The sequence below is a fragment of the Tamandua tetradactyla genome, chromosome 4 (genome assembly GCF_023851605.1).
Source record: "Tamandua tetradactyla isolate mTamTet1 chromosome 4, mTamTet1.pri, whole genome shotgun sequence".
Lineage (NCBI taxonomy): Eukaryota > Metazoa > Chordata > Mammalia > Pilosa > Myrmecophagidae > Tamandua > Tamandua tetradactyla.
The window spans coordinates 90675129-90691190 of record NC_135330.1 but is presented as its reverse complement, the minus strand read 5'-3'; the positions used below and the strand labels follow the sequence as shown (position 1 = coordinate 90691190).

Sequence of the window (16062 nt, the reverse complement as noted above, 5' to 3'; positions counted from 1 at the left end):
TACAAGCACCTTACACTCACTGGACTGGTTCATATCTGTTATGTACCCTAGAAAAGACTATCTTCTTTCAATCCATTATTCTGGGGGTAGAACATTTGAGTAGGTTGTTTCCATGGAGATGTGATCCACCCAATTCAAGGTGATTCTTAATCCTTTTACTTAGTCTTCAATTAAGAGGAAAAAGACAGAAAACACAGAGAGATCGATATAGAGAGCAGAGAGTTGAAACCAAGTTATGGAGAGAGAGAGAAACAACCTGGAGACACTAAAAGAATAATACACAGGACATAGAAATCTCAGAGAGATGTCTCTAGAGATATGAACCAGTCCAGTGAGTGTAAGGTGCTTGTAAATTTTGAAAATTTAAATGTAAAATTAATAATAATAATAATAAGACCTATGCATTAGCCCAGGACAAATGGAACCTAAAGGCAATAGAATCCAGGAGCAAAGGACCAGCAGACACCTCCCCATGTGACAGAGGAACCCTGGAAGCCATCAACTTTTTTTCATAAAAGGCATACTCCTATTGATGCAGTAATTTGGACATTTTCGTGGCCTTGGAACTGTAAATTTGTAACCTAATTAAACACCTTTAAAAAAAACAGTCCATTTCTGGTATATTGTATTCCAGCAGGTTTAACAAACCAAAACACCCACAAAGTAACAACTCATCCTTTCCTCTTCCTCTCATCCCCTGGAAACCTCAAATCTACTTTGTGTCTCTATGATAAATTTGTCTTTTTTAGATATTTCATATAGATGAAATATTACAGTGTTTGTCTTCATGTGCCTTGGCTATTAGACTCAGTGTTATGTTTTCAATGTTCATCCATGCCATAACAGCATCAAAATGTCATTCCTTCTGATGTACATTGATGTACATGTTTGAGTGACTGCTTTCAAGGTCTTTAGGTATATATCTAGAATTAGAATTTATGGAACATATGACAATTCTATATTTAAGTGTACAAAGAACTGCCATACTGCTTTCCACATTGTCTGCACCATTTTACATTCCAAAATACAGGCCTCCTTGTAGCAACTCATTTGCTATTCTGGACCTTTATGTACCCCCAGAAAAAACATTGTCATTATATTTAATCCATGCCTGTGAATGTGGATCTATTGTAAGTAGGGTCTTTGGATGAGGCAACTTCAGATAAGGTGTGTCTCACTTCAGTCACGATGTGTCTTAATACTATTAATGGAGTCCTTTATAAGAGAATGATACTAAGACAGAGAGCAATAAAGCCACAGGAAATAAGAAGCTGAAGGTCAATGGAGCTTGGAAGAGAAAAGGAGACCAGGAGATGACAATATGTGCCTGGCCATGTGGCAGAGGATCCAAGACTAACAGGCAGCCAGTCTTCAAGCAGAAAAAATCACTTTGATTATGTCTTGATTTGGACACTTTCCCAGTATTAAAACTGGAAGCTAATAAATTCCCTTTATTTTATCTAACCCATTTCATGGTATTTGTTGGAGCAGCTTGGGAAACTAAATCATTGTTCCTATATTTCATTCACACAGCTATGCAGCTTACCTCCTCTTCTTCACTTTGTTCCTCAAATTTCGAAGAACATTATTATCGGAAAGAATGAAAAAGAATTCATAGAAGCTTTTATCTCACCCCCAACCAGAAAAATTCCCAGAAATTATTATTCTATCAGAAATAGTGAAAAAAATAGAATGTGTCAAGGCACATGCTAAACACAAAAAGAAGTTAGTGCTAAGTAACAAATGAAATGTACCAAAATGGGCTGAACATTTCCTATGTCCCACAGGCACTGTGTTAAGAATTTGGCTTACATTATTTTATTTATATCCTCTGGAATAAGCAGTGTTATTATCCCTTTTATGGCAGATAGGAAATGTGAGGCACAAAAATTCTAGGTATTTCATTTGCCAAAAAAATACCTAGAATAACTAAATCCATAGAGACAAGAAGTAGATTGCAGGCTATCAAGACCTGGGGTGAGTGATAATAATAACTTAATGTCATAATGATCAGAGTTCTATGAATACTCTAGAATATATATAATTACAGAAAATGCAACCACATATCTCCTGAAGTGAAAAAGCAATAGCAATTGTTCATAATTGTCGTTTCTAGAACTTACATTGATATATTTCTGATATTAATGATAAAACATTTGTTTAATATCTAGTGTTATTATTACACATGTTAATCTCCCCGTATGTAATGTATCTTCTTCCACTTTGATTTTGTAGTCAACTCTCTAACTGAAAGATTCCTTATCTGAATTTTCATTTTCTGTGTTTTGGAAAGTAGTAGCAGATATTCTTGAGATCTTTCTAAAGTATTTCAAAATGTCTTAAAAATCATGTTATGTACTACTACTTACATTTCTCTTAGTATTTCACAAACGTCTAAGAATAAAAATAGACTGAGCATTTATTTAGCATATATTTTTAGCCACCAAGTGCCCGTGGGATGTTGTTTAAATTGGGTGGTCCTAGGAATTAATAGGTGTGCAATATTTTTCTCCGTGTCTGAAAGTTTTATGGACAAGACCTTTAATATCATCTACTTACCTCTTGTAACTGATTGACTTCTCTTTTTTCCTTTTGCTTGTTCCTGTTCAATGCTTAAATTCACCAAAAAATGCAAAAGTGGGAAAAAAAATCCTTGTTTTAGAGAACACACAACTGTAATTCTTCCAAGTTAAGTGGTTGACATTGTTAGGCTGTACCTTAGAGGAGGTTGTTCATTATATAGATAGAAAAACCTAACCCTTTACAACTTCCCCTTCACATGAAAGTTACTCTGTGTGCCTGCATGCAGGAGACAGATCTTCTTTTTTTTAGTCTTCTTTGAAGGGAAATAACCCAATTTCTTACATCAGAATAAAATACATTTCAAATATAGAATAGATTGCTGCAGTGCAACTGTAATAATGCCCACAAAAACTTCTAATTGTAGAGTTTCTATGCTGGGTTCTGGAGGACAGATTCCTGACTTATTACAAGTAAGATGTATAGCATGTTCTCTGGCCTCTGAGGAAGCAGCTCTCATGTCACCTCATTGTAGGTGACTCATTTCTCCCTCCTGAGCAAAGTAAAATACATTTAAAGGTAGAGTAGTTTGCTGCACTACAATCTATTTTTCATATTTTTTCATACTTCTCTCCTTCACCTTTGGGACACCTGTGACCAGTGGAGAATGAAATTTCAGTCCCAATTAGTACCATTGAACATCCTTTTACTGTCTCTCCAGGTAGCAACATGAATTATGGTGATGGGTGTCAGTAGAGGAGTCATGGGAAGATGGAGAAACCAGGATAGTCTTGACTGGAGCTCTGGCTCTATGGCCCACTGATTGTGTACTTTGGTTATTTCACTATATCTCCCTGTGTCTTCACTTTTGCATATCTAATTAGCAATTCTAATGCCTACCTCAAGGTGACTCAGGAGATAAAACAATGAACATGAATTATTGAGCTCAATACCTGGACTATATACATGATCATAAACAAGAATTTAATCCACTACCACATTCTTTCTTACTCTCCAGAATAAGAAATAGCTAGCAATATGTATAGCTATATTCTGACTTACCAGGTGCCACATTGACCATGTGATCTTCCATGCAAGAGACACAGGGCCTGAAATTCAGAGGTGTAAATATCTAAAGATCCTTTAAATTATGTATATCACTTTGAGGTGATACTCTAGTTTGTTTTTCTATATCATGTAATTGATGCAACTTGAGCTGGATGTTGGGGGATATAAAGATTTAAAAGGCAGGTTGATTCATCTCCAGCAATTAAGAAAATTGAATTATTACACATTATGTTGGCTAAGTCTTCCCTTTTGTATTTTATTTGTCTGTTTATTTTCAGTAAACCATAAAGAAAATACAGTAGGTTCCTATCAGCACTAATTCCGAATCATAATTGACACACAATGAAGATTTATTTAATCAATCAATCATCCTTTCTCATCTGAGTGTGAATTAGTTGTTATGTGGGAATAGACAGTGATAAATTAAATCAGATTGAGATTTGCATAACGAGAGTGTGTATTGAGGTTGGAAAAAAGATCACATGGTACTAAGAGGTCATTGGGAGGGGCACAGAATAGAACCTATGTAATAAAAAGGTGGGAGAATAAGACCACTGGACCATAAATGTGGAATTGGAATGTGAATATGATAAATTAGTCTCAGGCTATGATGCAGGATACCCCAGTCTCTGGGATAAGCAGAGAACCCATTTCCAACCCTAGATTGAGTTTCACTCAAAGAGGTACCAGACATGTGAAGTTATTCACCCTGCCACTAGGATCATGACCAGAAGAACTAGGAATGCAATGTGATCTCCATGGATAATTCTGATAATTCACTGGTATTCAGCCTACTGAACTTGGAATAATGAGAGATTGAAGGTTAAGTTGTAATGGACCCTTCTTGGAGTATTATGTTTCTCTAAAGCCAAATAAGCAAGCAACAAGGATTTATTGAGCAACCAGTTGAGGCAATGCTAGCTAACAAAGACATGACAGTCTAGAAGAACTTAAAAAATGGTCTGTAAAAAGAATGAGGTGACATTTTGAATGATGAAGAAAACCTGTCTAGCTAATCCTCTACCTGGTCATAAATAGGGAAGACTAGGGATGAATAATTATAGCAACTAATATTAATTGAGCATGTACAACTTGCCAAGTACACTCCTAAACATATATTTTTTTTAAAAAATTTTATAAGAATTTCCATCACAGATAAGAAATAACCAACATGTTCATATAACTAGTACAGATCAGAACTCAGTCTATACAGTTTTTCCTGATTCCAGGATATGATTTGCTAACCATTTGTGCTTCTGCATCTCATAAATAACTAAAAAAGTTCCTTAAAAATGTACTTTTGCATTAAATATGTATGAAAACACATAAGCTACAATAGTGATTAATGGTTGATGTACTAAAATGGGTAGGATAGAAAATACTGGCTAATTCAGCAGCCAGGGGTGGTATCTTTGGGGGTATTGGTTGCTAGGAAAATATTGAATCAGAGGCATTAGTAGTGGAAAGGTGAAGTGGCTAAATAGTGAATTATATAATGCCCATTTGTTGAGAACACTGTCTAACAAGTTGAGCAAAATTATTCAATATCAAAAAAACTAGAGTTTAAAGAGAAGGTCTCACTGAGTAGTGTTTCCCTGTGGTGACATGGAAATTTATGGGTGTCAAAATGATGAGGGTATACTATAAGATTTAGTAGAGAACTGTAACAAGGGTTCAAAAACCCTGCAAATTGCAATGCAATCTCTAACCACAAAGAATTACCCATACCCCACAGGACTGTCAAGTGTTCTTCTGGTTATATATAGACTTGAAAGGATTATCTGAGCTTTGACTCTACCTTCATTTTATATGTAAACACAGTTTACATATAAGCATAGTGCATTTTTCATGGATTTTTTTGTATAATGAACTTGCCACATATGCAGCTCCTCGATAACTGAAGGGAAAAAATTGGTTCAGTTTTGGCAAGAACTGTTCAGCATTTTGTAACTGATATCATGAATGAAAATGTTTAAGATTGGTTATACAGATAACACATCTGTTATCAGTTTGCATTTTTAACAGTCACGTTTGTGGAGATTTTGCATACCTGTGCAAGCAGTCCTGCCTAATCAATTAGTTATTAAAATGCATATTATTTTATTATAAATTACTTTCTTTGACCTGTGTAAGGTGTGACTGCAATTGAGCAAACCATGCATTAAAAAAATAAGAAAAAATACACACAAAAAGAGAGAACTTTGTAATTTTTAGAAGTATAAAATTAACCTGTGTGGACATGGGAAAGATAATTAATTCTTTCTCACTCTCTTTATCTGTAAATCAGAAACTAACTCATTTCATCGGAAACCAGAGGTGATATAATTATACTTAGAAGATTCAATTGAATCACTTATGTGAAGGTGCCCCACAGAATCACTAGGGAATAAAAGGTCTCAAGAGATGCCAATTGCCTTACCCTGACTGCCAAATTATGTGCTCAGACAAGGTCGAATATGATTGTTCTGTAATTTATGAGTGAGTTGGTCATCTCAACTGAAGTATTTGAAAATATTTTCCTTGTGCTTTCTTCTTTTATCATTAAGATCAAAAGAAAAGAGTACAATTCTTCAGGGGATGGCAGATAATCAAAGCTTTGAGTCTCCTGTGAAAGCAGAAAAGCATTTCATCATATTTATTTTGGGGATTGAATGCGACTCTGAGATGTAAATACCTTCCACACAGGAGTAAGGGTTGGATGAGCGAGTATCTCAGAGACAACTACAATAGCATTTTGCCATCTTTCGATTTTTCTTAGGATATTTATTCAGGATACCCAATCTAGAGAGGAGGAGAAATTCAACCTCTCACCAACAGGTATAAAAGAGGGCACATCAAAAGTCAGTATTTGAGAGAAAAAGAGAAAAAGATGTGACCTTTGGAGAAGGCAAATCACAACACCCATACTTCTTTGAGTGTGATTTCTTCTTGGTGCCATGTCCATGCCATTTTTACATTTCAAAAGGATACCTAAGACATGGGTTTGGCTTTTAGGAATGCTAGAATAAGTTTGGATTCAGAGAATGCAAATATTTGTGGTTTCTATAGAGCCAGGGAATCTGTATTTTCCATCCCATACATGTCACAGTTGAGGCAGCTACATGCAGCGCACCAAATCACCATCACCACAATGTGTTAGTGATACAAACTACTGGAGCCTAGAGCTGCAAACTCTTACCCTTGTATTATTTCCTATAACCATGCAAAAGCAGTTGATCATAGAAATCTGGAATGCATTGGACCTGTGTTTATTTCTGCAGGACAATACCTTTGTTGGCCTTCTATTAAATATTTGAGTTCATTGAAATTTTCTTATTTGCTTCTATCATCTTTTCAATAGTCAGATAGATGAGCTGAATTTTTGCTGCATGATATTAAGCAGGAAATTGTGAACATTTTCTTTTGTCAAGCCCTGGTTTTGAATATTATAGTCTCTTCTCTACTCGTATTATTATGTAACAAGAGAGTTGTAGAAATCAAACCACATCTTTCCTACAAGTTGTAGATGACCATGATACTTCCGTGGCAAAATCATGACACCTCTTTTAGTTAGAAGATATGACAGCACACACCATCTACTGCATCAGAACATCTACACTGACATGCAATGGCCAGGAGCACTAAGCGCTTAGCACATGCAGTCACTGAATTCAGCACTTCATATATATATATATATTCTAACTAATTTGTGCATATTCTAAATAATTTTTGCATAAATTTATTAAAGTAAAATTATTAACTCTATTTAAAATGTAAGAAACTGAGACTCCAGAAGGTAAGTAACATGCTGGAAATCACCAAAGATAAGCCTTACAGCCTTGATTAGTCTGTTCACAATAAGAGAGTAGAGAGAAGGATATTTCATGATTGACAAAGAACCTTATCATGCACTACCTCACTTAACCAGCACCTGGAATCAGTAAGGGAGAAGAGAATTATTTTATAATCCTGTTTTCCAGGTGAGTGAAGTGACTTGGCCAGCATATACCCAGTTCAGTTGTGAAGTAGGGTCCTGGCTCCTGGGGCTGTGTTTGTACCAGGCATCTCACACTTCTCTCACTGCTCCCTACATTTTCAATATTGATATGTGGGTTTGTTTGCTCATCTATTAAATGATAAGTTTGGGTGAACTGTCCTAAGTTTAATGATAGGATTATTTTCTTTCCCTCTAAAATATGAAAATAGAAAGCAGACAACTGCAAGACAATTTTTTTTCCTATTTCCTCCCTGATGTGTCATTTTCACATTCTTTTGCAAGACAGTGGGTGGGGGAAAGAAATCCACAGAGCACAGTGTGGGAAACTAGTAGTCCCAGGTTCAGTGCCTGATTCTGCAACTAATTTATTGCATGACAATGTAAGTCCTCTTAGTCTGATGCCTTTTTTTCCTCCACAACCTTACCTGTGAAATGATATATGCATTCGCATGAAGTGAGAATGAGCTGAACTGGAAGGGGCCAGTAATTTGTTATTTTTATTATTTAGCAGCTTTTCTTAGGTATAATGAACATGCAATAAATTGCATATATTTAAACTACACGATCTGATAAGTTTTGACATATGAAAACATCCATGAAATCATCACCTCAAAGTAGTGAGCTTATTCACCACCCCACCAAATTTTCTCATGCCTCTTTGTAATCGCTTTCAGTTATTCCCCTTCACACAGCCCCTCCCCAGGCAAAGACTGGTGTGCTTTCTCTCACTCTCTGCTAACTTGCATTTCCTAAATCTTTATGAATGGAATTATATCATGGATATACTTTTATATAAGGCTTTTTTCATTCAGCGTAATTGTTTTGAGATTCATCACACATCCATCATGATGCATCTATCAAAATTCATTTTTAATTGCTGAGTAGTACTTCCTTTTATGGAAATGCCACAGTTTGTTTACACAGTCACATATGGATGAGAATTTGGTCTTATTTTAGTTTGGGCTTACTAAAAAGTAGCCAAACATGTGGCTATCTATGTTGCTAGGAATATTTGTATATGAGTTTTTATATGGACATTGCTTTCTTTTCTTTTGACTGGGTCTAAGAGTGTGGTTGGATCATAGGGTGGACAATTGCATGTTTGATTTTATAAGAAACGGCCAAAGCATGGTCCAGAGTGATTCTAGATTCCCACCAAACAATGAGGGAAGTCCCAGTCCATCAGATTCCTTGTCAATACTTGATATATCACCCTTTTAAAAATCTAGTCATTCTAATAAATGTGTAGTGGCAAATGTGGTTTTAATGTGAATTTCCTTAATAACTAATGGTGTTGTGTCTTTTCATGTACTTATTTGTCACACATGTATCTTTTCTGGTTAAGTGTTCAAATCTTTGGCCATTCTCATTAGGCTATTAGTTTTCTTATTATTCAAAGTTGAATAATCAGTTCTTTAATAGAAATATGCTTTATCTTGAGATCTAGTTTGTCTTTTCATTCTCTGTTTCCTGTTTGACATGATATACCTATTCATAGCATTGATAATGAATTGAACAGGAATAACTATAAAAATGTTTAAATGATAAGCTCTTGGACCAATATATGATATTATTTATTTATTAGATTCCCTTCTTTGTTATAGTTGATTACATTCCATGTAAATTTGAAAGATCAGGGCTCACTCTAGGACTTAAAGTATCTTATCCTGAATGGCCATATTTCTGTAGAAGACATATAAAATGCTTCTCCACTTTCTTGTAAGTGGTAGCAAACAATTTAAAGCAATTACAATCTAACTTCTCCCTTCAATCTTAGATAAGAGTTACTACTCATTTAAAAATTATGTTTCCCCATTTCCCTCTTACAAATATTGCAGTGGGACCAGCTAATCTTAAGAGGGAAGAGAGACTTAAGAAATACATGTTCCCATGTGACCACAGCAATGGAAAACTCTTTCTCTCTTCTCTCTTGCAATCCTTTAACCTTATCTCTCAGCTGATCTATGCAAAGGCCTATTGGTTAGGCAACTAAGTTTTCCCAAAACACAACTGTGTCTTCAGACTAACTATGCCTCATGTGTGACCACTGAGTGCTTGCAAAAATCAAGGAAACCTAGAGAACTGGTTCCATATTCAAGCATCTGATAGCCAAAGCAGGAAAGAAAAGACAGGTACAAAAATAAAGAATTAACCACCATAAAATCACATCTACATGGAACACAATAAAGTGTAGTGGGTTCTAGAGTCTAGCAGACCCAGCACTGTTGTTTATTGGCTATTGACTTTGGTGGTTACTTAATATTTAGCCTCTACTTATTTATTTTTCACATATGAAATGGAAATAACAATGACACTTGCTTCACTGTTGTGAGGATGAAACTGTGTGACTGTAAAACACTCAATAAAAGTCTAGCACAGGGTGGGCCACAGTGGCTCAACAGACAGAGTTTTCCCCTCTCATGTTGGAAACATGGGTTCGATTCCCAGTGCCTGTCCATGAAAAAAAAAAAGTCTGGCACATAATTAGTGCTCTATAAAAAAAGTTATACTTTTTTTTAAAGTATAACTTACTTTTAAAAAAAGATTATTATCCTTTTGATATATTTCTCACCCTCTACTACAAGTACTTCATTTTCTGTATATGATGTGTAATGTGTTAAACTTTGAGATTCATTTTGCATTTACCCTCTATACCTACCTGAAATGAGAGTTAACATTTAAGTATTATCTGAATTCATATTTGCTTTGTTTTATAAAGAAGTAATGAATGCTATAAACTACTCTTCTTTACTAATTAATAAAATGGGTAATTTCAGAGACCAGGTCAAGCATCTGTTGCCATGTGAGAAATGACCTCACAGCACCAAGAAGACTATAAAATCATAACTTTCCATCCCTAAGAAGCTAATAACTTTATTTTTAATGGGCATGTGGAGAAAATCTGTGACTACCACTTTCACCAAAGTCATTTGAATCACCCTATTGATCACAGAATCTTTTTACTGGCAGGGATTTTAAAATTCACCCCAAATAAAGCCTTCATTTGCTTAGAATCATATAGTTATTACAACATCTCTGGTTAATTATTGTTTATCTTTAGTTGAACATTTACAGTGACAAGGAACTTAACTACAACCAGAAAACAGAAGAGATGGATAAAGGAAACCACTTGGTGTGACTGAGTTCATTTTTATGGGCATTATTCAGGACCCTCAGCTGCAGATCCTCTTCTTTGTGGTTTTCCTGGTGGTCTACCTGGTCAGCGTGGTGGGGAATGTTGGAATGATAATCCTGATCATAACAGACATGCAGCTTCACACACCCATGTATTTCTTTCTCTGCAACCTCTCCTTTGTAGATCTGGGCTACTCTTCGGCCATTGTCCCCAGGATGTTGGCTGACTTCCTAAGTAAGTGCAAAGTCATCTCCTTCTCCAGCTGTATTGCCCAGTTTGCTTTCTTTGTAAGTTTCATAGATGCTGAGTGCTATATCCTGGCAGCCATGGCATATGACCATTTTGTGGCTATCTGTCAACCCCTCCATTACAACACTCTTATGTCCAAGTGGATCTGCTTGGCCCTCATGCTTGGCTCTTACATGATCGGTCTGGTGAGTTTGGTAGCACATACTTCCCTCACCTTTAGCCTCTGTTATTTTGGTTCCAATATCATCAACCACTTCTTCTGTGAAATCCCACCACTCTTGGCCCTCTCTTATTCAGACACCTACATCAGTGAGATCTTACTCTTTAGTCTGTGTGGGTTCATTGAATTCAGCACCATCCTTATCCTCTTCATTTCCTATGCCTTAATCCTTATCACCATCATCAGAATGCAGTCAGCTGAAGGTCGCATTAAGGCTTTCTCCACCTGTGGGTCTCACCTCACTGGCGTCACCCTCTTCTATGGCACAGTCATGTTTATGTATCTGAGACCAACATCCAGCTACAGTCTGGACCAAGACAAGTGGGCATCTGTATTCTACGCTATTATCAATCCCACGTTGAACCCTTTGATCTACAGTCTGAGGAACAAGGATGTAAAAGCTGGTTTTTGAAAATTAATTGGGAGAAAACCTCAATAAAATGAAAAATTTCATCACAGGTAAATGATCAAGATAGAAGAATGGTGAAAGGAAAGATAATATGCAAATATCTTTTTAAGAATTACTACCCACCTTACCATCTCCTTGCTGAAAGAATCTTACACCTTGAAAGAATTTCAATGATCTTTAACTTTACAAACTGAAAGAAATATAACTGATTATTTCTGAAAGACACACAGAACAAGATAGATTCATTTTTTGTTTTACTTAAAGGTGACTCAAGTGTTGATTGGAAATAGAGGCAGGAATTGAAAGTGGAAAAACCAAAACAAATTTTTTTCAGAGGCAGGATAAGTGCTAAGGCAAAATGTTTAAACATTTTCTACACTGAATGAAAGTCAAAGAAAATTTAGGATGAACAGAGAACTCAAAAAGGTGAAGGATGACTTAATTCAGTACAAAATCCATCCATTCACCTACCTAGAAAAAACTTATGAGTGATAGGTATGTGTTTGGTTCTTGAGGATACAAACCAAAGGTGCATGGTTTTCCAACAAGGAGCCTGTTATGTTTCCAGTTACTATATTATCTGTCTGAGTTTGGTGCCACCAATAAAAGTATCAGGAGCTGTGCAAGGTTCAAGAAATTGGAAACTCAGGCTCTGCTGTTAATTCTGTGACTTTGGACAAGACCCTTTTCTTTTTTCTCCTCAGTTTCTCCTTTGTCAAGAAATTAGTTTCACCTCATCATAACTTGATCCCTTTGATCTCCTCTATCTAATATTCAAAGTTGCAAGCATTTGAAATTTCTCATTTTCACAGATTGATATTCTTTCAGTCCTCAGGAAACCCTAAGATCCTGAAACTTTAAGGAAAATACAGGTCAGAGCAGTTCCATAGGCTAATGTTAGCAAAATTGTAACATAACAGGTTTAAATTCATCCTTCTCTCATTCAAGATTTACCCTATCCCTTTCTCTCACTCTCTTCATAACTTAACTGTACCCTAGCTTTTTCCCTGGTTGCCAAGAGTCTTCATACTTTCCACTATAATTCCCTGATTCTTATCAAAGAATAATATCAATAATTTTGATGTAGCAGTTACTGACTATAGAAGAGGCTGGTACTCTTTTTTGCATATTCTCAAGGCTACAGATTTTTATTAAAAACCTAAAATATCAGATACCAGAAGCAGGTGAGGGCAGTGATCCCTGATCTGGGGAAAACTAAGTTTTTCTCAAATGTACTGAAATTTCCTCATACCATCAGTTTCAAATACTTACAATTCAATAGTCTTTCAGTGAGAGACTTTCACCTGTGCAATATCATGAAAGGTCAGTAGAAGAAAATGGTTGCTGTAACATGCATAGCATGCCCATTCATCAAGAAAGGCACCAAAAAGTTTTAAGGATTAAAGACCCAGGATGCAACCAAGGATGAGACCAAGATTCCTAATGTAATAATTAATTCCTAATGTTACTGTACATGAGATGTAACTGACCTGGCTCAGAATTACCCAATTCATATATGAATGGACAAAAACATTTCCTTAGTGTCACATTGTAGAGAAAGAACAACCTGTGACTGATGGCTGGATGTGGAGTTGACAATCCATAAACAGTCTGAAAATCTAGCCTTATGTGTGTTTTTTGGAGTGCAACATGTAAATAACAGTTGCTGTGTGAAAAATAAGATAATAGATTCCTATAATATTAACTACAAACCAATTGATGTGGATTGAATTGTTGTAATCTAGTTTGGACATGTTCTTGGTCCTGGTTCACATTTTGGTGGGTGTGCTCCCCTTGTAAATGGTATCTCAAGATGTTACTTCAGTTGAGATATGGCCTAATTCAATCAGCTTGGACTTTAATCTAGATTACTAGAGTCTTTAGAAATAGAGCCAAAATCAGTCAGAGGGAGAAGCCACCCAAATACCTCAGTCTTCTTGGAGAAAACATCATCCTGCTGACTTTTTCCTTAACCTCCAAATCATGAGGAAATAAATTTCAACTGTTTCATAGCTGTTGTATGCTGTTTGTTCCCACAACCAGGAAACTATGTTAATGTTTGGCACCAAGAGAGGGGTACAGCTATCACAAATATCTAAAAATGTGGAAACAGTCTGAGAATTGAGTAATGGGTAGAGGCTAGGAGAATTATTAAAGGCTTGAAGGAAACAGCCTAGATTGTTCTGAAAAGACTATTGGTAAAAAATATGAACTTAAAGCTACTTAGAATGAGTACTTAGAAGGAAATGATGAATCTGTGATCAGAAGAAGACAAAAAGGAGATTTTTAAATAAAGTGGCAGAAAACTTGGCAAAATTGAGCTCTGATGTCAAATTGAAAGTGGAAATAGTAAACAATGAACTTGGGAATTTAGTTGAGGAGATTTCTAAGCTAAGTATAGAAGTTACAGCCTGGCTTCTTTGGGAAATTTATAGTAAAATGCAAGAGGAAAGGGATACACTGAGAAGTGAACTCTTAAGCACAAAGAAACCTGAAATTGATGGTTTGGAAAATTCGGAACCTATCCAGACAGTGTGCTCTCAGACTAAGGCCAAAAGTAGCTCTATCTGAGGTCTCCCTAAGTTTTTAGGGAGTGGATGTTCAGATGACAGGTCTCCATGTTAGTGTTTAACTGAACGACCTTTTCACTAAACAGAGCATGGCTGAACACAGGTCCAGTCAGCCATTTCAATGGAAGTCAAGATTGGAAATACAGTTATCCCAGAGGGATATATATAGAGTGCTGTTGCCTCTATGGTTTGAATCTGCTTGGACTGAAAAGAAAGTCAGCAAGGTTTTTGTAAAATATGTGCAAGCAGAATCAAGGCCAGGATGGAGTAAAAGGGACAGAGAAAGGATGAACTGAAGATAAAATAACTTCAAGGGTAGAACTATGGAAACAAAAGTCTGGACTGAGAAGATCTACTTGGGCCAAGGGAGCAAGCTCTCCCATACCTGTGGATAGGGTGGGTCTGCCCCTGTTTTGGAGGAAGTGGATCATGAATCCTATTGTTCTGGGAATGTGCAGCCACTTTAATGCTCAGATTTGGTGGTACTTGAGCCCCTGCTTTCATGGAAGCCTCTGCCACAACCCCAATCCTCAGTAAGGGTTGGCCCTGTGCTCTGGCGTTTGTACGGAGCATAACCGCCTTGAAAGGACTTGAAAGGGGTGAGGGGCTGCCTCTTAATCTGGCCTGGAGGGAAAAACAGCAATCCACAGATGACTATTAGACATTGGAATCTAATAGGTTATCCTTGCTGGTTTTCAGATTTGCTTGGAACCTGTGACCTCTACTTTCCTTCCAATTTCTCCCATCTGGAATGGGAATGTTTGCCTTATGCTTGTCCACTGTTGTATATTGGAAGAAACAAACCTGATTTCTAGGTTTTACATGTCCATTAAACATAGGAAATCTTGTCCTAGGATAGGTCTCATCCATAATTGAATTTGATGAGATTTTGTACTTTGCATTATTAATGAAATGATTTAAAACTTTTTGGGATATTGTGATGGAATGAATGTATTTTGCACATAAAAAGAACATATCCTTTTGGTTTCCAGGAGGGTGGGCTGATGTCAATGGAGTTGTGCACTGAAGTTTGGGCATAATCTTGACCCAAATTCTGTGGGATGTGTTCCATTATAAATAAGATCTCTTCAAGATATCAGTTTAGTTGAGGCGTGGCCCAACTAAATCAAGTTGGATTTTAACCTGGATTACTTAAAACCTTTATAAGCAGAGTGAAAGTCAGATGGAGAGAGAATCCATGGCAAGCAACCAGACACTGGAAGTCAATAGAACACAGACAAGGAGGGGAGAAGACATTGGCATGTACATTACTATGTTATGGAATAGCCTAGGAACAAGGTCCACTAGCAGCCAGCTTCAGAATACAATAGTCTGCCTGGAGAAAGCAATACCTTGCTTCCACCTCAATTTTAGACTTCTCCTTCTCTCAAAATCATCAGGTGATAAATACCCAATTGTTTAAGACAATCCTTATTATGAAACTGTTTCAGCATCCAGGAAATTAAAGCAGCAAGTGCACACTATAATTGAAAGAGCAGTTGCCTTGGAATCAGGAAGATATATATTTTAATCATATCTCTACATCTCTAATCAGCAACCTTGGAGTTTGAGAAACTCTTCATATTTGTCTGTTGTGTGCCAGTCAATGAACAAAGCACTTTATAGCTCATAAAGTTTCTACAACAACCGTGCAAGAAAGGGATGAAACTAAAGCTCAGACAGATAAAAAATTTGGCAACATTAAGTGATAGAATGATCTTAATTCTGTTATTCATTTATTCTAAATAAAAGACTTGCATTTTCCACTGTGACTAGTAAGAAGCATTCACTCTTTGGATTAGATAGAAATGAACTCTCAGCAAATTTTATGATTCTCTAGCTGTGTGAATTTGAGAAAGTGAATTAATCCCTTTAAATCTCAGTTTCTCCATCTATAAAATGGGAATAATATTG

The 16062-nt window shown here is 36.3% G+C and overlaps 1 protein-coding gene and 1 long non-coding RNA gene across 2 annotated transcripts in view; one reads left to right on the top strand and one right to left on the bottom strand.

The window, feature by feature from the left end:
* LOC143679154 (uncharacterized) overlaps positions 1-16062 on the bottom strand; it is a 68332-nt gene that overhangs the window by 26922 nt on the left and 25348 nt on the right. The gene's annotated exons all lie outside the window — the stretch shown is intronic.
* LOC143679152 (olfactory receptor 5AR1-like) lies at positions 10718-11581 on the top strand. The gene has a single exon (XM_077155805.1). The coding sequence runs from the start codon at positions 10718-10720 to the stop codon at positions 11579-11581; it is 864 nt and encodes a 287-aa protein (XP_077011920.1).